General features: G+C 38.4%; 1 protein-coding gene across 5 annotated transcripts in view; it reads right to left on the bottom strand.

The window, feature by feature from the left end:
• Positions 1 to 8,180, bottom strand: part of ARMC3 (armadillo repeat containing 3) — an 87,175-nt gene extending 78,995 nt beyond the window's left edge. For 4 of the 5 annotated variants that reach the window (XM_046010740.1, XM_046010741.1, XM_046010743.1 and 1 more), the window contains exon 1: positions 8,133 to 8,180. In XM_046010740.1, the coding sequence (XP_045866696.1) occupies positions 8,133 to 8,180 (48 nt within the window). The remainder of the gene's footprint in view (positions 1 to 8,132) is intronic. The other variant, XM_046010742.1, reaches the window with a different exon arrangement.
• Positions 8,181 to 21,207: the final 13,027 nt, after the last annotated feature.

Below are 21,207 nucleotides of genomic sequence, written 5' to 3'. Positions count from 1 at the left end.
TAATGGACCATCCTGTTAGTTGTTTTCTCTTTCTCTGATTTGGTCCCTGTTTCCTTTTTTCCTATCTTCTTTTGGATAGTTGAATTTTTTTAGTATCCAATTTTATCTCCTCTATTGGCTTAACAACTGAGTTTTCTTCTGACTAGAGATCACATATTTCTTTGCATATATAATAATTTTTATTGGCAGCTAAACATTGTGAAAATTATGTTGTTGAGTGTCTGGATTCTTTTGGGGGGTTTCTCTTAAAGGATGTTGAATTTTGTTCTGCTAGACAGTTGTTTTATTTATGGTTCAGCTTGATCTATTTAAGGCCTGTTTTAAAGCCTTATTACAGCAAGCCTGGGGAAGCATTTGCTCTAGGGCTGGATTAACCATTCTACTACTAAGGCATGACCTTGCTGGGGGCTCTATTTAATACCCCAGATGTTCAATAAAATCTCTCCAATCTTTTGGGTCAAAATCAGAATGTCTTCCAGACCTGTATGAGTCTAAAAATTATGCAGATTACATCTCTCTGATAGTCGTTCATGCCTGTTCTTTGTCATGAGCATGAGTTTCACCCTATGCTGCTTATACTTCAAAGAATCAAGGGGACCATTAACCAAATTTCTGGAGCGATTTTTCTACGTATTTCCCTCCTCTCTGGCACTCGGCCCTACAAATTCCAGCCATCTTAGCCTCTCTAAACTCTGGCTTCTCAAAACTCTCTTATTTTAAAGCAAAAATAATCTTTCCCTAGATGTTAATCACCTTCCAGATGCTATCCTATCTCTCCTTCCCTTTTGGTCAAAAATTTTATGAACTATTGATTTTTCTCCATTTTCTCCTTCTCACACTTCCTGCTGAACGTCTCTAAACTGACTTTCATCCTCATCAGTTCACCAAAATAGTACTAAGACCATCATCAGTGATCACCATGTTACCTATCACTTGACATTTTTTTTATTATTATTTTTTTAAGATTTTATTATTTATTTATTTGACAGAGAGAGAGATCACAAATAGAGAGGCAGGCAGAGAGGGAGGGAGACGCAGGCTCCCTGCTAAGTAGAGAGCCCGATGCGGGGCTCAATCCCAGGACCCCGAGATCATGACCTGAGCTAAAGGCAGAGGCTTAACCCACTGAGCCACCCAGGTGCCCCATCACTTGACATTTTTATCTCACTTCTAGAGAATTAAAATAATAAACAATACTTGAAACTGTAGAAGCTTAAATCTGACTTTAATTATCAGGCCTCCATCTTTCTGGATAATGTTTTTTGCTTTTTATTCATGGTAGTTCGGATATTGAAAATCCTTGGTTTTTGTTGTTGTTGTTGTTTGAGGGAGTTGCTTTGTTTTGTTTTTTCACAGCTATATTCCTCTGAACTTGCCTATAACAGCACTCAGGACATTGCATTGTTTCTTTGGTGTATGTGTCTTCTTCAGTAAGTTTACCATCATTTACTCAGTTGTTCAAGCCAAACCTTGAAACATCCCCCAACTCCTCTTCTCACACAACACACGCAAACCATCAGCAAATTCTGTCAACTCTACCCTCAACATGGATCCCGACTATGGCCAATTCTTGTCTTCACAGTTACCATCTGGGGCTAACTGCATAGTTTATGGCTTCTCTGTTAACAGCCTCTGAATCGGTCTTCCAGTTTTCACTTTCCTTTCACAGTGGAGCTAGAATGCTCTTGTGTTTTTTGTTTTAAATATAAATGAGATGCTGCTAATCCTCTACTTGTAGCTTTCCACTGGATTCCCCTTTTTGCACATTAGGAAAAAAACCAATCATCACCACCATCCCACCACCTTTGGCACCTACCTTGTATACTCCCTGCTTCGTAATTTCCAGTCATACCAACTTTCTTGGCATTCCTCACACATACTAAGTAAGGCCTTAGTTATTATTCTCTGGCTGGCGTGCTCTCTCCAGATATTTGCATAGCATACTTCCTCATTCCATTTGTCTTTCTTAAGTGTGACCCCACTGGGAAAGCTTGCCCTGACATGGATTTTATTTAAATTAGCCTGATCACTCTCCATCCCTATAGACTACTTTATTTTTCCTCATTGATCATTGCTATCTGAATTATATTACTATTTGTTAAGTGACAGTTTCCTCCAACTAGAATATTTGCTATTCTGCTATTTCAATATTTTTAAAGCTGACTTTATAAGCATGTGAATAAATATGTCATGTTAAAACAAGGCTATGTCATGACACAATGACTAAAAACTACAATTGTTAAAGGAGTACATGAAAATATATTTAAACTAAAACTATCATAAATATCTTTAATCTTTCTTTAATGGTTGAGAAAACACTTTGGTATTTTGCCATGTCTTCTGGTCATCCTTAAGAAAAAGGTGATATGGGTTACAAGAAGCTTAAAGGGAAGATTCAAACTGTGAGAGCCACAATCTAAAGGGCTATTAAAAGAGGAAAAATACCAATATTTGGCAGAGAGTGGAGAAACTTGGCATGACGTTTGTTTCTCCTACAGAGCCTACAGCATTATAGTAATTTTTTATTAAAATAGGTGCTGAGAATAAAATGATAGCTATAACAGAATGCCACACAACTAAATAAATAATACTGTGCTGCAATTACATATCCCATCTGCTTTCCTGTGAGGAACTCACAGTCAGTCACCAGCAAGCTGGTTGTGAAATTATAATTTCACGCTCTGTACAAAATAAATGATGAACAAAAGTTATTTATAGAAAGAGTGTAATAAAGGGGAAGCATTTTGGCTAAACTTGAAATTTTAAGCTCAGTTAATTAGAGAAGCCATAGACTCATAGAGATATTTTTGTATCTCTGGTAAGGAAACAAGATTGTCTAGAATGGCGCTGCCCAGTAGAATTTCAATGATGGGAATGTTCTGATTCTCCATCGTCCAATAGAGAAGTCACAAGCCACGTGGGGCTTTTGGGCACTTGAAGTGTGATGTGACAGAGGACCTGAATTTTTCATTTAAGTTTTAGTTGTTAATTTTGATTGATTTTACTTTACTTATTGTAAATTTAAATTTGAATAACCACGCGTAGCCAGTGACTACTGCATTAGCACAGATATAAAAGAATACAAAATTATAAAGTTGAACTCAGTGAAAGTATATAAATCATGACAGTTTAGTGACTTTTATGGTACCAATAAGGGCAAATAAAAGGCTTTTTTGATGTCAATTGGAATGTGTTTACTACATGAGTGGTCTCAGGTCACAAGGAATCAATTACACAGGAAAAGAGAGACAGATAAACAGAAGGAAGCAGGCTACCACTCTAGTATGAACTTTTAGTAAAGAACATCTAGACGTCAGTTAAAATCTGCTAAAAAGTGTAAAAATGAAAATGAAAACAGCTAAAATGGTCTCTGGTTTTCTCTCTGACCCGAATTAAAGGTTTAGAGCTAGGTAAGCAATCTGATAATTTTTTATACAGTTTTGTATATGCTTATTAATTTATAATAATTTTTATTAAATTATGACTTTTTTAAAGATTTATTTTATTTGTTTATTTGACAGAGATCACAAGTAGGCAGAGAGGCAGGCAGAGAGAGAGGAGGAAGCAGGCTCCCTGCTGAGCAGAGAGCCCCATGCAGGGCTCCATCCCTGACCTGGACCCTGGGATCATGACCTGAGCTGAAGGCAGAGGATTTAACCCACTGAGCCACCCAGGCATCCCTAAACTATGACATTTTATTTATCTGTGATGAGAGCGAAAGACAGGAAAATAAAGTCTCATGAAGTTTCATTTCTGAAATAAGTCCATTTTGGCAGACGGTGACAGAGCATTCTGAGGTTGATGAAAGTGTCCTGGAGAAACAGGACCCTGGAGCCATCCCACTCTTGCAAGGAACTAGTTTGGTTGCCCAGGTGAGGGAGCAGGTTCTGCTGTAGCTTGTTGCTCTGACTCAACACTCCTTCCCCATATGGCACTGAACTAGAGAGAAAAGGTATTGACCCATGAACATAAACATTCTTTAACTTGATACTTAGTTAGATTACAGAACCATCGTCCCTTGTGAGTTTAGATGCTGTGGATTTATCCACTGAAACTTGATTTCCTCTGAAGTATTAAGCAAATAAAAGTTCCATGCTCATAGACTTGAAGACCTGACCATGAATCATAATGGCCACACCCCAGGCCACCGGGAACTTGGGTAGCCAGCTGGTCTTCCACAACTGATCTTCCTGCCTCCTTAGACAATTCATAAAAACTCTAAAGTTTTACAGAGTAATGAAGAGTACCCTCAACTACATGATTCAAAATAACTTTTATTAAGTTCTTATCTAGTGCCAAGCACTGTTCTAAGCATCTTCTATTTATCTACATTGCCTCATTGCTGTGAGTAGATACGAGGTGGCTATCATTACATCCTCACTGGAGTGGACAGAGGTTGGAAACTTTGCCCCAGATCATAAACGATGGATGATGGAGTGAGGATTCAGGCTCCGGCAGTATAACTCTGCAGCCTATGTTCTCAGTCACTGAATATCTTACCTTATATTAAATAATGTCTACTAAGATCCTTTGTTAGTAACTCTCTTATGCAATCACTCTACAGAAAGTTTGCCTTTTATTTAAAGCATCACAAACAACCTTTCAGCTAGACATGGAAATGATGTGGGAAGGTAGAATCTTGTACTGCTCACTCAAGCTGTATCTTCCCCACATCCAAGCATCTTCTTAGGTAGTGGTCAATTTCATGAAAAAGAATGGAGGTCAATAAAACATACAAGCATATATTAAATGTATGCTTTGACAATGAGAAAATAAGAAAAGCAAAGGGAGCTTTTTGTTTTAACCATATAACCGAACATTCTTCTTTCTCTCCCCATAACCCATTTTAAATAGTAGATGAAAGACTAATAAAAATACAAATCTTTGGAAATAATGTTTTTAGGAACTCTATAAGGAAGTTGTTATTTGTTGACACAGGAAAGTTTATTTCTTTTATATATCTATCTTTTAAATTTGGTTTTCCTTTAAAATTTGTACAAGAAAAATTTGTAGACTTTGAAGAAGTACACCTCGGAAAACATTCCAAGTCCAGATAGCTTAAACTATGGCATACTGTTTTGAAGTATTTGAATTTTCAAGATAGAAAGTAATTACATACTTTCACACTAATCTATTAGCTTTATTTATATAAAGTCAGAGTAGGGGAAGGATGGAAGGACCTTGAGGAAAGGCAATAGTCAAGGACCATTGGTAACTGTAACATGCCTTTTTTTTTTTTTTTTGTCTCACTCTATTTTTTTAAAGTATAATTAACATAGGATGTTTTGTTAGTTTAAGGTGTACAATATGATTCAAAAATTCTGTACATTTCTCAGTTCACATCAAGGTAAGTGCATTCTTAAATCCCCTTTATCCCATTCATCCCCACCCACCTTCCCTCTGGCAACCACCAGTTTGTTCTCTGAATTTGAAGTCTGTTTTTTCTGTTTGTCTCTTGTTTTGTTTGTTCATTTGGTTTTTTCTTAAATTCCATGTATGACGAAATCATTAGGTATTTGTCTGTCTTTGATTTACTTCACTTAGCATTATACCCTCTAGGTCCTTCCATGTTGTTGCATTCTTTTTATAGCTGAGTAATATTCCATTGTATATATATACACATGTGTGTACATATATAATATATGTATAATATATATATACACATGGAGAAGATATGAGATAGATATATATATATATATATCTATCTCATATCTTCTCCATTCATTCATCTATGAAGGGATACTTGATGCAATCCCTATCAAAAATACTAACAATATTTTTCACAGAACTAGAGCAAATAATACTAAAATGTGTACAGAACCACAAAACATCCCAAATAGCCAAAGTGATCTTGAGAAAGAAGAACAAAGCTGGAGTTATAATTATACCAGATTTCAAGATGTGCTACAGAAGCTATAGTCATCAAAACAGCAAGGTATTGGCACAAAAATAAGACACATAGATCAATGGAACAGAATAAGAGCCCAGAAATAAACCCATGCTTATATGGTCAATTAATCTTCATCATAGGAGGCAAGAATATACAAGGGGGAAAAGGCAGTCTCTTCAACAAACGGTGTAGGGAAAAGAATGAAACCGGACGACTGTCTTATACCACACACAAAAATAAACTCAAGTGGATTAAAGACTTAAATATGAGACCTGAAACCATAAAACTCCCAAAGAAAACACAGGTAGTAATTTCTTTGACATTGGCCATTGCACACGCTTTGGCTGCCCCTAAGGCTGTTGTGAACCTCATGAGGAAACAAGAGCTAGATTTCTGGTAATGCTAGGATTAAAACTGTTGCTCAAGCCCTTGACTGTGTCCTGCAAGGACTGGAATACAGAGGAAAGACACTGCAAAATTATAGAAAGTGTATTAGACAAATACATCTATTGTTTAATAGTCTCTTAATTCCAATTTTAATCAAGCAGTGTTCATCAGCAAGTACTGTGTTCATTAGTCCACTTTCCGGTAATAAGATGTCAATAACGCTATTTTGTGGGGCACCTGACTGGCTCAGTCAGTGGAGCATGCAACTCTTGATCTTGGGATTGTGAGCTTGAGCCCTACACTGGGTGTAGAGATCACTTAAAAATAAAATCTTAGGGCACCTGGGTGGCTTAGTCGGTTAAGCATCTGACTGTTGACTTAGGCTCAGGTCATGATCTCAGGTCCTGGTGTGGAGCCCAACACTTAGCAGGGAGTCTGCGTGAACCTCTTTCCCTCCCCGCTCTGCCCCTCCCCCTGAGTGTTCTCTCTGTCTCTCCCCTCCTCAGTTAGATAGACAGGTAAATAAAATCTTTAAAAAAAATAAAATAAAATCTTTTAAAAAATGCTATTTTGCAATAAAAAGTGGTAATGCAAAAATAAGAGAATTTGGAATGTTTTAGGAGTATGTCCAAAGGGAGAACAACTAGAATGATGAAAATGTATCATGAACCACAATGACCGTCTATCTCTGCAAAGCCTTCCTAGATCTGGGCAGACAGATGCTTCTGCTGTCTTTGTTCCCAACTGTACTGAAGGATCATCCATAAGAAGTTACATAGGGTGTGTGTGTGTGTGTGTGTGTGTGTGTGTGTGTGCCCGTGTCAGAGTCTAAAGGAGTCCCATAATAATAGGTCTTATTTACTAGTGTTAACTATGTGCCAGGTCCTGAAAATTTGATGTGCTTTATTTCATTTTAATTCCTACAACAACCAAAATGAATTGGACATTATAATTTGCATTGAAGAAATTTTTTTTTGAAAAGCTGAAATAACTCAGCCGCGTTTGGCAACTGTGCCAAATAACACAGCTCATGAGAGGCAGAGCTGGGATGTAGCTCACGCTTGTAACCACAAAACTCTAGTGTTATTGGGAAGATCTTGCGCTAAGCTCAGCTTCCCTCAAACTATAAAATCCTGTGAGTCTACTGACTGACTATAAGCACTTCTTTATATGCATTTTATTTGAAGAAAATGATACCAAATGTCTGTTTCAAAAGAAGTTTCCACACTGAAAACAGTCCAAGTTCATTTTCTATTTTTAACACAATCTTTCAGTAGTTGATAAACCTTAAAGAAATAAGATAAAACCATGCTATTAAAAGAGAGACAGGGTTTCGTGTTGTAGGAAATGCATTACTCAAATATTGGGAATAGAAAAAGAGGAAAAACCCACACTTTTCTCTCCATAGAACTGGAAAATACAAGACTTCTGATGTCCAAATGGTGGTCTTCAGACAACCTTCTACCCCCATCTAGTAGCTATAACATAAACTCTAGTTATCTTTGAAAGTGCACTTGGATGATTAACATTAATGAGAGACAGGCAAATATAAATTTAAAATATTTAAAAGAACAAACCAAAACTATTTGCTCATTAACCAGGCTTATAAACATGCCATGCACATACTGGAAAAGCTAATAATTACTCTCTAATTGTGCTAATTATGTAATGACAACATTGTAAATGTTTGTTTATATAATGTTAGATTTCTCCAACTAATCTTATCATTAGTCAGACTTTGGACTTCTGCCACTGTGTACTCACGTATATACTGGTATGTGCCAAACTGTTTGAACAATTTATTTTTAAAACTGGTTGTTAATGTGCTACTGTAATATTCAAATCAGAAACTTACCACATCTTTAGGAGGTGGTTCTGCTTCCTTCTTTATCTTTTTACCCATTCTGGAAAAAGATGCAATAAATAGTTAAATAGGACCACCTGGGTGGGTCAGTTGTTTAAGCATCTGACTCTTGATCTCAGCTCAGGTCTTGATCTCAGGGTTGTGAGTTCAGGCCCCATGTTGGGCTGGGAGTGGAGCCTGCTTTAAAAAAAAAAAGTGTCTGGGGTGCCTGGGTGGCTCAGTGGGTTAAAGCCTCTGCCTTTGGCTCAGGTCATGATCCCAGGGTCCTGGGATCGAGCCCCACATCGGGCTCTCTGCTCAGCAGGGAGCCTGCTTCCTCCTCTCTCTCTGCCTGCCTCCCTGCCTACTTGTGATCTCTGTCTGTCAAATAAATAAATCAAATCTTTTTTAAAAAAAGTGTCATTTGTACATCGTTTAGGCAATGTACAAATCTATATTACCTATGCCCTTAGAAAGTGATTTATTTCCTCATTTTAACTGTACATGAAAAGAGACTATGCTACTAATATTAGTATTTCTACTAATATATGTAGAAATTATTGTGCATGTACAAATATGTTACCTACATTCTTATTTCAAGCTGTCAGTGTTTTTGGAATTTGTTGAGCATTAGTCCTGGCTTCCAGGTCATAAGGAAGACAATACATTAGAGACATAACTTTTACTTACATAACTGGGAATAGTTTACCATGCTTACAGCTCACTTAGAGGGCTTGGAAGACTAAATCCAAGTTACTTTTGAGATCTGCAAGAATGTTTCGCCACAAAAGGATGGATTTTGGTCTGCTTTCTCACACTGCTCTATCCCGAGAGTATCTGGTGCACACTAGGCATTCGATATTTATAAAAATCATTAACTGTTTTTCCTGGGAGTATGATTTTACGTATGATACCCAAGACATACCAATACTAAACTAACATTGGTGTCATTTTCCCGGATAACCAGAAGTTTTCTCTAATATAATCCATAGCTCAATAAAAAAAGTAACTGAGAATTTGAAGAGTTGTTTACTGGGGAAATTGGGGCTACTGCTTGCAAGACCCTTTTCCACCTCGCATGTCCATGACTGTGCAGGAAAAAACATCAAGAACATTGCTACTCACAGTTGATACACCCGAGGAGTAACTCCACTTGGGTACAGAGGACTTTCCCGATGTTGATGACTGTTAGAATAACCCCAGAAATCTTTTGAATTTTCTCCAATGAGAGTTTGTGGGGTTATGCTTAGCATTTGTGCAATCTCAGATGGCATAAACTAGTCTTGAGGAAATGACTATAGTTTCCAGAGAAATTCTGGGAAGTGAAAAATCCTTGGAGAGAATCTACAATGTCAGAGTTAGTTCAGATAGTCTGTCGAGATACAACTGCAACTCCTAGCTTTAGGGACACTGACCTGAATTTATCACATATGTTAAAAAGCCACATGTTCCTAGAAAAACTCCTAGGGACTTCTGAAAGACATCCCTAAGCTCAGGTCACATAAATTTCAAGATCGTTGAGGGTCTGGGCAAGTTTATGCTGTGATTCACTACCTCACATTATATCCAATATATTGAACATTAAAATGCACCCACATTCTCCATTAAATACAATTTTTGTCTTAAAAAGTTTTGAAATTAAGCATTTGAAATTATTCAGCAGTTTGTGCACCTGGAAATTCTTACAAAATGAGAAAACTGTTTTCAAATGTAACTTAATATTAATTAAAAAATTTAACATTAATTTTTCAATTTTCTTTTCAGATTTTAGAGGCAATATTCTTTTCAAAATTCAAACATCTTTCATAGATGCTTAACAAGCACAAAGACCCTAGGCTTTGTGTCTCTAATATTCCAAGCAGATGCACAGAAACTATTCTGGACAAATGAAAATCTATCCTATGACTAACCTCTAGGAAAAAGAGACTTCACAGCTCTTTGCAACCAATTCCAAGATACAGCAGCCTTTGATTTACATAAGAACTGCTTCTGAATAATGTTTGAGAACTGAATTACACCTGTGCAAAATTACTGTATGTCATCTGATTTTCACTCAGGAACTTATTTTTCCCATTTTAAGATAGTGGCTTTGAATAATTGCGTCCTGAAGAGTGCAGAGGTTGGAATAGCCTTAACACAGGATTATAGCAATGGAGCTGTTCCTACGCAATAACATGAAGTAGGAAGCATTTAGTTTGTGTTTTTATTGCCATCTTGAGCATAACAGTTAATGCAGGAGGAACTATATAACTAACATAGAGCCAGAGGCAATAAGCCTCAAAGATAATCCTAAGGTTTTTTTTTTAACTTTGTAAATTCAACATTTCACTTAAAATCAAATGCTCCAACCAAATTACCTTATATTATTTGATTCTTTAAAAATTTGTTTTCCTTTAAAGCTTCAGAGATATCAAATTAAGAAAATAAATCCTTTCGACTGAGGCAAACCTGCTTTCCATGACTATTTTACCACCTGCCCATTGATGACTTTTATTGTGCTAAAAGAAACATACTATAAAATTTGCGATTTTAATCATGTTTAAGTGTATAGCTCTGTGTCTACTGTCTACTTTAAAAGGTAATACATTTCACTACAGAAAATTTGGAAAGCAAGGAAGGGCACTTGGATTTAAAAAAAAAATTAACTCAGGAAAAAACTCAGGGAGATTAGTACTATTTCAATATAGTTCCTTTTTCTTGTGTTTTCTACAGTGATTTTACCAGCCTACCTGGATTTCTAGCCCCTATTCTCAACTTGCCTTCCTGGAACCATTTTCCTACTATATTAAACTGATGGACAAGTTCAAGAGAGTTCATTCTCCATTTATTGCTCCGATCATCTCCAATGAATCAGCACATCATGTCATTTAAAATAATACTGTAAAGTCCACTATTTATGTGGACAGTCCCCTATTGCTGAGCATTTGTTTACAATTTCCTGAAACTATGGGTAAGTCTGCAATGAACATCCTTAAACCTAAAATGTTCATCCACATTCTGCAACTGCTTCTCTAAGATAAAGGAAAATAACGGACGAAAAGGCATGAACTTCACGGCATTGGGTACAAAAACAAATCTGCTTTAAATGTGCATCTTCTCGATTATTAGAGAGGCGCCACATTTCCCCCCCGCGAATGTACCCATCATTTGTACTTCTTGGTGAACTTTCAGACTACACGACTTTAAATTTTAGTCTACGGGGAGATCTTTTTTGAGAAAACTTACGGGGAGGAGGAAGGCTAGGACAAGTGGGGACTCGCTTCTTCTTTTTTTTTTTTTTTAAGATTATTTATTTATTTATTTGACAGATAGAGATCACAAGTAGGGAGAGAGGCAGGCAGAGAGAGAGAGAGAGGAGGAAGCAGGCTCCCTGCCAAGCAGAGAGCCTGATGCGGGGCTCGATCCCAGGACACTGGGATCATGACCTGAGCTGAAGGCAGAGGCTTTAACCCACTGAGCCACCCAGGCGCCCCGGGGACTCGCTTCTTGATTTGCTGAGAGTCAAGTAGCGGAATCTTTGACCCTCAGATGCCCTCTCCGGGCCTCAGTTTTGTCACCTGTTAAATGGCAGGCAGCGGAATGCTTAGGAAGCCCACCCCGACCCCCGTCTAATACTGCGGGCACAGAGCAGGGACCGAAGCCCCTCCAAGGTGTTCGTTCGTTCCCTCAGGTGGCGCAGATGTCCCCACCCGCAGGGCACCTTCTCCTTGCCCAAGTTCTGCTGGGACCTTGGCCCTGGGCCTCTCCAAACCGCGGGAGTGGCTGCTCAGCCGCACGCCCGCGTTTACCTGCCAGGAAATCCCTCAGAGCCGCGACTCCTCGGACGTGGAGAACTGCACCCGCCGCGGCTGGCGCGCGCCTCCTAGGCCACTGTTGTTCTTGGTTGCTAGGCGACACCGGACCGCGGCTGCGCGCGCAACGGAGCGCGCGCCTCCGCCCTGGAAGCTCGCGCTCTGCAGCTAAAGGAACTCATTGTCTGGCCTTAAGAAAGCGGTCCGCAAGGAAGGAGCTCGGGCGTCCTCTGCTCCCAGAGTCCACTGCTTTGAGGCAGAATAGACGCGTGAATCCTCCACTTCCTCGTAGTTGCAGGCCAGCGCAGGTGCAAACTGTAAATCAGCAGGCGTGCGGCCTCGGCTTCTCGCCGGCGAACTGGTTCTGGATTCACAAACTCAGAGATGCTACTGCTTTCTCCCCAGGACAGGGCTGGCCAGAATCCTGGGATGACTTAACAAATCTCCACTTTCTGTCTGCACTCCGCGAAGCCACAGACCTGCAGGACCCACACCCTGCATGCACTAGGTTGTCTAGTCTGCCCTCCCAGAACTTATCTTGGCTCTTCAATATCTCCCCTTACGCCTTTTTTCCTCTTTATGCCATTCTTCCCAATGGCCTAGACCTCCGTTTCCCTTCTTCGTCTTCCACCCTCCCCTCCAATCCGCAGTTAAGGCAATTGGCTCTCTTCGTTTTGTCTTGTATTCATTCAAAAATATTTATTAAGCATCTACTATTTGCCAGGTGTTGTGCAACTTGTGTAACTCTTGGAACATTCTTTCATTTCTACTTACTTAAGCCCAGCTCAAATGCCGTCTTCATAAAATACCCTTTGATTGGGCCTTAGCAAAAAACAAACAAAAATATCTCCCTCTCGGGACACCTGGGTGGATCGGTGGATTAAGCCTCTGCCTTCGGCTCAGGTCATGATCTCAGGGTCCTGGGATTGAGCCCCGCATCGGGCTCTCTGCTCGGTGGGGAACCTGCTTCCTCCTCTCTCTCTGCCTGCCTCTCTGCCTACTTGTGATCTCTCTGTCAAATAAATAAAATAAAAAAATTTTTTTTAAAAATCTTCCTCTCCTGAATTCCTATCACACTTTTAAACTCCATCCCTTGCCTGCCTCTGCTGGTCCCCCAGCCCTAGGAGTGTTAGATGTTTCTTATAGTTGCTTCTTTCATATCCCTTTATGTCCTTATATCACCTTTTAAATTACCCGATAAACACCTTTATACATATTTAAGAACTTTTATATTAAATTTTCTATTAAATAACTTGTGATTTCTGTCTCCTGATTGGGATTGGGCGTTAAATAATACACTCCTGGATCTTCAGCCTTTTCCCCTTCAATATAGGAATACTGTGAAGTCTCTCCTTTGCCTCATACAAAAAGCAGAAACAAACAAAAAACCTCCTTTCAACCTGTATTTCCTTCTAGTTATCATTCCGTTTTTCTCTTTCTCTTCTTGACCGTGAGTTTCCAAAACAGTAGCCTATATTTGATATTTCCACATGTATTAACCTCCATTTACTCTTCAAACCACAGTGATCTAGTTTGGCCCCACTGCTAAAAGTACTCCTATCCATTGGCTGTTTCTTAGTTTTCATTCTCCCTGACATCACTGCTGTGTATAACTCTCTTGATGATACCTCGTTCTTGAAAGACCTTCCTTGGTTTCCTTGATACTACTTGTTCTTGATCCTCCTCCTACTTTTATGACCACCATTTAAGGTCTTTTCTATATAGACTTAAGTGTTGATATTTCCCAGGGTTCTGTCCCTGGTTCCCTTCTCATACTATATGCTTTTCGAGGGTGATCTTTATTTTTGTGACTTCAACTGCCATATATATAGCTCCCCAACAGACTTCAATACCGGGCTCTACGTTCACATATCCTTCCTCTTAACTGGAAAGCTCTAACTGGATGTCCACAGGCATCTCAAATATCAACACTACCCACCTAAACTCATCATTTCCCTTTAGAAATATGTTTTTTCTATTTATCGTGATAAATAGAATTTATCCACTACCCACTACCCACCTAGATACCCAAGCATGAATTGTGAATGTCATTTCGGAACCATTTTCCTTCATATTCAGTTATGTGAATTCCCCTAAAACTGTGTTGAATTTATTCTTACCTTTCATTCCCATAGCTCAAGTACTGAATGTCACCATCCTTTACCTGATTTCATTTAACAAGACTTCTGACAGGTCTATCTCCCTTTAGCTTCATCCTAGCTTCAATCGACCTTCTCCAAGATGACCAAAGTAATCTTTGTGATTTGTTTCTCTCCTTGCTGACTCCCAACCACTCCACCACATGCAGGATGAAATACAACAAGATTCTTAAATTAGCATTCCAGAGCTTATTCTGGCTGACTCCTTCATACTGCAACAGCTTCTCTAATCACTCAAGAAAGAAAGAAAAGGAAAGAAATGGCAAACTGCTCACATAATTCTCCAAGTACACTGTGACATTTTATGCCCTTCACTCTCTTAATCAGGATGAAAACCATCTATTTGTCTTTCAAATTTTATCTTAGTCATGATTTCCTTCACAAAGTCTTCATTGGCTTTTCCAAACATGGTGAAACATTTCTCATTTTTTGCCATCACTGCGCCTTACACTTGCTCTATTTCTGCTCTTTTCATAAGATACTATAATTTATTTGTTTATGTGTGTGTCTCCCCACCTTAGGCTCTTTCTAAATGTTCGTAAATAACTAACATTTGTTGAATGCCCATATGAGCCAAACAGTGATGAAGCAGTTAATTGCATCATTAAATCCCCACCATAAGTCTTTCAGGTGGAAATGAAATAATTAGTATAAGGTCACTCTACTCATAAATGGCAGAGCCAGAACTTGAACTGAAGTCAGACTTTTCCTTCCAGCCTCCTTCTCCAGGAAAAACTGATCTGTTTTCTCTCCCTATAATTTTGGATTTTTAGAATAGCTTACAAATTGCACCATGCAATATACTGCCTCTTGTGTCTGGTTTCTTAATTTAGCATAATGCTTTTGAGGTTTGTTCATAGTTTGCATGTATCAATAGCTTGTCTCTTTCGGTTGCTGAGTAGTATTGCATTACATGGATATACAACATCCGATCACTGGTTGATGGACATTTGGGTTCTTTCCAATTTCGGACTGTTATAAATAAATCTGCTCTAAACATTTATACACAGGTTTTTGTGTGAACATATGTTTCCCCTTCCTTGGGAAAATACCCAAAAATGGAATTTCTGGGTCTTATGCCATGTGTACGCTTGATGTTACGAGAACTTGCCAAACTGTTTTTCCAGAGAATCTATACTATATTTGCATACCCACTACCAATGAGTGATTGATCCAGTTGCTTCCTAAGCGCTACAACACTTGATATTATCAGGCCTTCAAATTTTAGCCATTCTATTGGGTGTGTAGTAGTGTCTCCTCTGGTTTTATTTTGCTTTTTCTTCATGACTAATGATCAGCTCTTTCTACGTTTTGTTAACCATGTCTATATCTTCTTTTGTGAAGTATCTGTTCAAATATTTGTCCTACTTTTAACTGACCTGTTTGTCTTATTACTATTGACTCATAGTAATTCTCGATGTATTCTGGATATAAGTCATTTGTCGTATATAACTTGGAAATATTTTCTGCCCAGGTTCATTATAGTGGAAAATTAAATTTAGAGAACATAATTTAAATTTTTTTTAAGATTTTATTTATTTATTTGACAGAGAGAGATCACAAGTAGGCAGAGAGGCAGGCAGAGAGAGAGAGAGAGAGGTGGAAGCAGGGTCCCTGCTGAGCAGAGAGCGCAATGTGGGGCTTGATCCCAGGACCCTGGGATCATGACCTGAGCCAAACGCAGAGACTTTAACCCACTGAGCCACCCAGGCACCCCAAGTGAGCATAATTTAAACACGTGGGTTGCCTATTGTTACTGGGTTGGTCACTGTTTCTAGGTCTTCTCAGAAGCCTGGTGAGGCTACGAATTCAGCATACATTATAAATCAGAAATTTATAGATCCAGACTGTGATTACAAGAGACAAGGTATTGTGTGGCAGTCATTGGAACTCTCTGGTTCTCTAGCAATCACTTAAACTTAAAACTCTAAGCCTGTCATTTTCTATCTCAGAACTACTAAATATAATTAGAAGTAATTTGCCCAGTCTGCATCCCTTATGGTGCTTTTGTTCACTACACTCTGCTACAGCGTAGCCACTTTGGTCCTGTCAAAACTCTCTCCAAAAGGTACTTCTTTCTAGGAGGCCACAGGTGACTCCCATCAGAAATCTTCTCAAAGTAAACAGATCTCTTCACTGTTTTCAAATTCACTCATGTTCAACAACCACTTCCAGATTTACATCTTTGGATTTCTAAGGTCAGCAGCCACTTCTGGTATCAATTGCTGTATCATTTGAAGTTCCACTGTGGACAACAAAATCTATTCTAGTTGACAGGGAATTCGAGATTTATAGCATTGTTGCAAGGGCTGGAGGAATAGGTGCTAGGCTTTCAGAGATGATTTTCAAAAACAGTACTGCAAAGCATTATCTACAATAGCCAAGATATTGTAAATATCTTGTCCATCTGTCCATTGACAGATGAATGGATAAAGAAAATGTGTGTCTATATGCAATGGAATACTATTCAGCCATAAAAAAGGAAATTGTCTCATTTGTGACAACATGGATGGACCTTGAGAGCATTATGCTGAGATAGGTCTGACAGAGAAAGACAAATATTGTATGATTGCACTTAGGTTTGGAATCTAAAAACATTGAACTCATAGAAACAGAGTAGAATTGTCATTGCCAGGAATCAAGAGGTCGGGAAAAATGGAGAGACATTTGTTATTAGATGAATAAACTCCAGAGATCTAAGATAGAGCATGGTGACTGTAGTTAACAATAACTGTATTATATACTTGAAAACTGTTATGCAGGTAAAGCTTTAATATTCTCACCATCACTGCAACCACAATAAAACAGTAATTATGTGAGGTGAAGGATATGTTAGCTAACCTTATTGTGGTAATCATTTTACAATATATATGTGTGATAAATCATCACATTGTACACCTTAAACTTATACAATATATGTCAATTATATCTCAATAAATCTGAGAGCAAAATAAATATATTAATATATATTAATAAATACATAAATATATAACAAATATACAAATAAATATATATCAATATATCTTAAATGTAGGGGCAAAAGTGGGCAACCAACAAAGCCAAGGAATCAGAAACCTTAAATCATGCAGAATAATGAGGATTATCTGAAATTCACATGTATGCTCTCCAGTAATTCTTTTAATCCTCTGCATTTTTTTGGAGGGGGGGCCATGGAAAAGTTATGAAGTGAAGTAACAGTGCCTAGCAAATCAGGCCATCTCCCCTCCAAAAAGATTTGAACTTCTTTTTTTTTTTTTTTTTTTTTTTTTTTAAAGATTTTATTTATTTATTTGACAGAGAGAGATCACAAGGAGGCAGAGAGGCAGGCAGAGAGAGAATGAGAGGGAAGCAGGCTCCTCGTGGAGCAGAGAGCCCGATGCGGGACTCGATCCCAGGACCCTGAGATCATGACCTGAGCCGAAGGCAGCGGCTTAAACCACTGAGCCACCCAGGCGCCCAGATTTGAACTTCTTAAAGCATCTGTGAGCTTAAAATTTTAAAAAGAGTAAATTTTTTATGAAATCAGTTACACCTGTATGAGATGAAGTTTAATTTCATAGCAAAAGCCAACTTGCATACATAATTACAGAATCACTCAATTTAACAACCTATGTTAAAATTGCCCATGTTTGGGGTGAGCAAGGTAAGAGCATGGAAAAGATGTAATTTTTGAGCAGTATCACAAGTAGATGCATTTACGGCATGTGAGTTGCCGTAGGGATAGCCCTAATCTAGAAATCAAACATTGATCAATCTGTAGGCAATACAAAGTATACCCAGTTAATAAATCTAGTTAGACTACCTAAAGAGAAAAGCTTAAAAAAAAAACACCATTATTTGTTCTGCAGAAAGGTACCAAAACCAACTTTTTGAGATAAGATATTTAAAGTGCTAAATGAATATGTTGAAACATATAATATATATTAGGTAAAATGCTTAAGATATGTATATTGATACTTTAATTCTAAGTCAAAGGATGTATATCAATAGTTGGTTTCCAAAATGCCATCGATGAACGAACTCACTGTTAATTATGGAGAAATGTTGGTGTAAAAATTTTCCATGGACCTGTTTTCCACATTAAATGTTATTCTCAGAATGGCGAATCCAAGCCACTAGAGTCATACTTGTTTAGAAGTTTATGCAAAGAATTAAGATCAGAAAACTATACTACCAATTCCTACCAAAAAGGAAGACCAAAGAAAATTTTCTCAAGAGTTTCTGAGCTAAAAGAGGAAATGAAATTTTGAGTATAACTGTGGGTATAAATGATTCGTACTTTGCAGATGAAGGTTGGTTTATTGGTTCAAAAAAAAAAAAGTGTCAACAAGGGGCGCCTGGATAGCTCAGTTGTTTAAGCAGCCATTCTTGGTTTCGGCTCAGGTCAGATCGAGTCCTGCTTTTGCACTCCATGGGAGAGTTTCCTCCCTCTTCCTCTGCCCCTTCCCCGGCTCACACGAAGTAGATGTGTTCCAGAAAACATGTTTTTGAAAAGGATTTTTGGAATCTAATTATACTTTAAGAACATTAAGAGAGTTCACTATTTAGGGAAATCTGGAGATGAATCACCTTATACTGAAAAAGAAAAGAGCCCTTCAATAAAAGAAAGCAATTATCTATTATTTATCTACTTTATAAATCTAAATTTGTTAAAGTGAGGGGGTACATTTGTATAATTTAGATAATTTATCATTGTATGTTTCTTTTAATGTATTCTTTGAACTCGTTTCCATTCAAATTGAATTAGTCATATGGATGATTGTTGTAAATCAATTGAACTTGGTTGAAGATAAGTAATAAAAATGTAATTTCTGTCTGTAACATTCAATTCAGTGTTAGCCATGTAAGAAAAACCATAAACAGTATGGTAACCTTCCACCTTTCCTAGAGCCTAAGCATACATGTTTGCCAACATGTACTATAAATAGTTGCTATTTTTCTCAAAAGTAGATTGCCACAAGGCAGTTTCTTCTACCACAGTGTGTTATTTAAAAGTTATCTGCTTTTTTGGCTGCTGTTCAAGAGAGTTCTTTGCCTGTAAATCCTCTTTATCTCATGCTATGGTTGAAGCAAAACCTTGGCAGAGTTTCAGTGCATTTGTCTCGTTGAACCAGGGCAGAAAAAAATTAAGGGCCCCAGAGACTGACAATGTTCTGCAAATGGTCATGAATCAGTGGGGAGCCCCAATGGCTTTTCAAAAGGGTAATATCATTGAGTGCCCACTGTGAAAATGAGGGGAAGCCACACCCTTAAAAAGATCATTCAAAAGCCTGAGAAAGAGAGTTTCCAAATAAGCAATACTCATTGTTTACTTGACTCCAGGCCTTGAAAATCAGCCTAACTTAGTGGACTGGATCCATAAGTAGGGCTCACTTAGCTCTTAGACTTGATTTTACATTCCTTGGACTCTGAACTCAGTTTCTGTAATTTGCATTATGGAAATACCAGCTTGTTTGCTAGAGGTTGTGGGGTTGAGGAGAAAACAGGATGCACCCCACTTAAAGAGAAAGATTGATAACAGGAGTCTCAGACATATATTCTTTTGAGAGGACATCTCATGTTGTGAAGGAAGCCTTAGAATGACTTCTTCCCCCACTAGCCAGCTACTTACATGAAATATGAAACCATGCTTGTGGAAAAACAGTAGAAACTATGGTCTCAGCAATCCCTTAACATGAAGATTCCTTTAATTTGGCTTCTGGTATTCAGCGTGCTTTAAGAAAGAAGAAGAAGAAAAAGAAGAAGAAGAAGAAGAAGACGACGACGACAAAGACAAAGACAATGACGAAGCTGCTGCAGCAGCAGCTGAACAGCTCTGTCTGTTTAACAATCTCAGCTTAAGGACCCCTTGCACTGAAAATAAGTGGGTTGATCAAAAATACAACCCAGATCAGAAGCACCAAAATAATCTCTATTGAATAACCTGGAACTCCCCTAGAAAACCAGTGTGTTGGTGGTAGAAAAAATGGTTCTACAAGCCCTTCTCTTTGCCTGTTATGGTGAGTGGTAAGGTAATCCAATAGCAAATTGTAGGCCAGGATGCCGGGTCAGATCTCACGTTGGCTTTCTTAACCAAAATGGGCCAAAGATTTTGGTTGGATCATGACTGATAAGTGATTATTGCCAGAAAAGGAGTCTGAGCACAAGCCTTTCCAGGAGCAGGTGCTGACCGTCATCCTAGATCCTGACTATGGAGGGTCCTTTGGCCCCTCCTTATTTGAAGGGCTAGGCCACCTCACATGGATCTGGTTCCAAGGCAGGATCATTTTAGGTATAGTTAGTTTAGTTTCTACAAATTATTGGAGAGTTGTGTCTAATTTAGGACAAAATTGTCAATCTTTCATTTCCAAATTATTTCCTTTTCCATCATTTATTTCAAAAAATGCCAAGTAAGGGGCGCCTGGGTGGCTCAGTGGGTTAAGGCCTCTGCCTTCGGCTCAGGTCATGATCCCAGGATCCTGGGTTTGAGCCCCGCGTCCGGCTCTCTGCTTGGCAGGGAGCCTGCTTCCTCTTCTCTCTCTGTCTGCCTCTCTGCCTGCTTGTGATCTCTGTCTGTCAAATAAATAAATAAAATCTTTAAAAAAAAATGCCAAGTAAAATAAGCTTTAAAAACAAAATTGGGACACCTGGGTGGATCAGTCAGTTAAGTGTCTACCTTTGTTTGGCTCAGGTCATGATCCTAGGATCCTGGGATCGAGCCCCATGTTGTACTCCTTGCTCAGCAGGGAGCCGGCTTCTCCCTCTGCCTGCCGCCCCCCACTTGTGCTCTATCTCTGACAAATAAATAAATAAATGAAATATTTTTTAAAAATGAAAATTCTTACTTAAAATTTGACCTAACTTCTCAAACAGTTAGAAAAATAAGCAAAAGATGATAATAACCAACTATAGTACATTTTGAAATAAGTAGAGAGGAAAGGTTCCCACTGTTTGTTTGTGTTTTCAAAAATTACGTGAATAAGTTAGTCACAGAAAGACAATTATCATACAATCTCTCTAATATGAGGAATTAAAGAGGCAGGGCAGGGAGTTGTGGGGGGAAGGGAGGGAAAAATGAAACAAGATGGAACCGGGGAGGGAGACAAACCATAAGAGACTCTTAATGTCAGGAAACAAACTGAGGGTTGCTAGAAGAGG

The sequence above is a fragment of the Meles meles genome, chromosome 7, assembly GCF_922984935.1.
Source record: "Meles meles chromosome 7, mMelMel3.1 paternal haplotype, whole genome shotgun sequence".
In the NCBI taxonomy this organism is placed as follows: Eukaryota; Metazoa; Chordata; class Mammalia; order Carnivora; family Mustelidae; genus Meles; species Meles meles.
The sequence above is the reverse complement of the archived record's forward strand: the minus strand, read 5'-3'. Positions and strand labels throughout refer to the sequence as shown.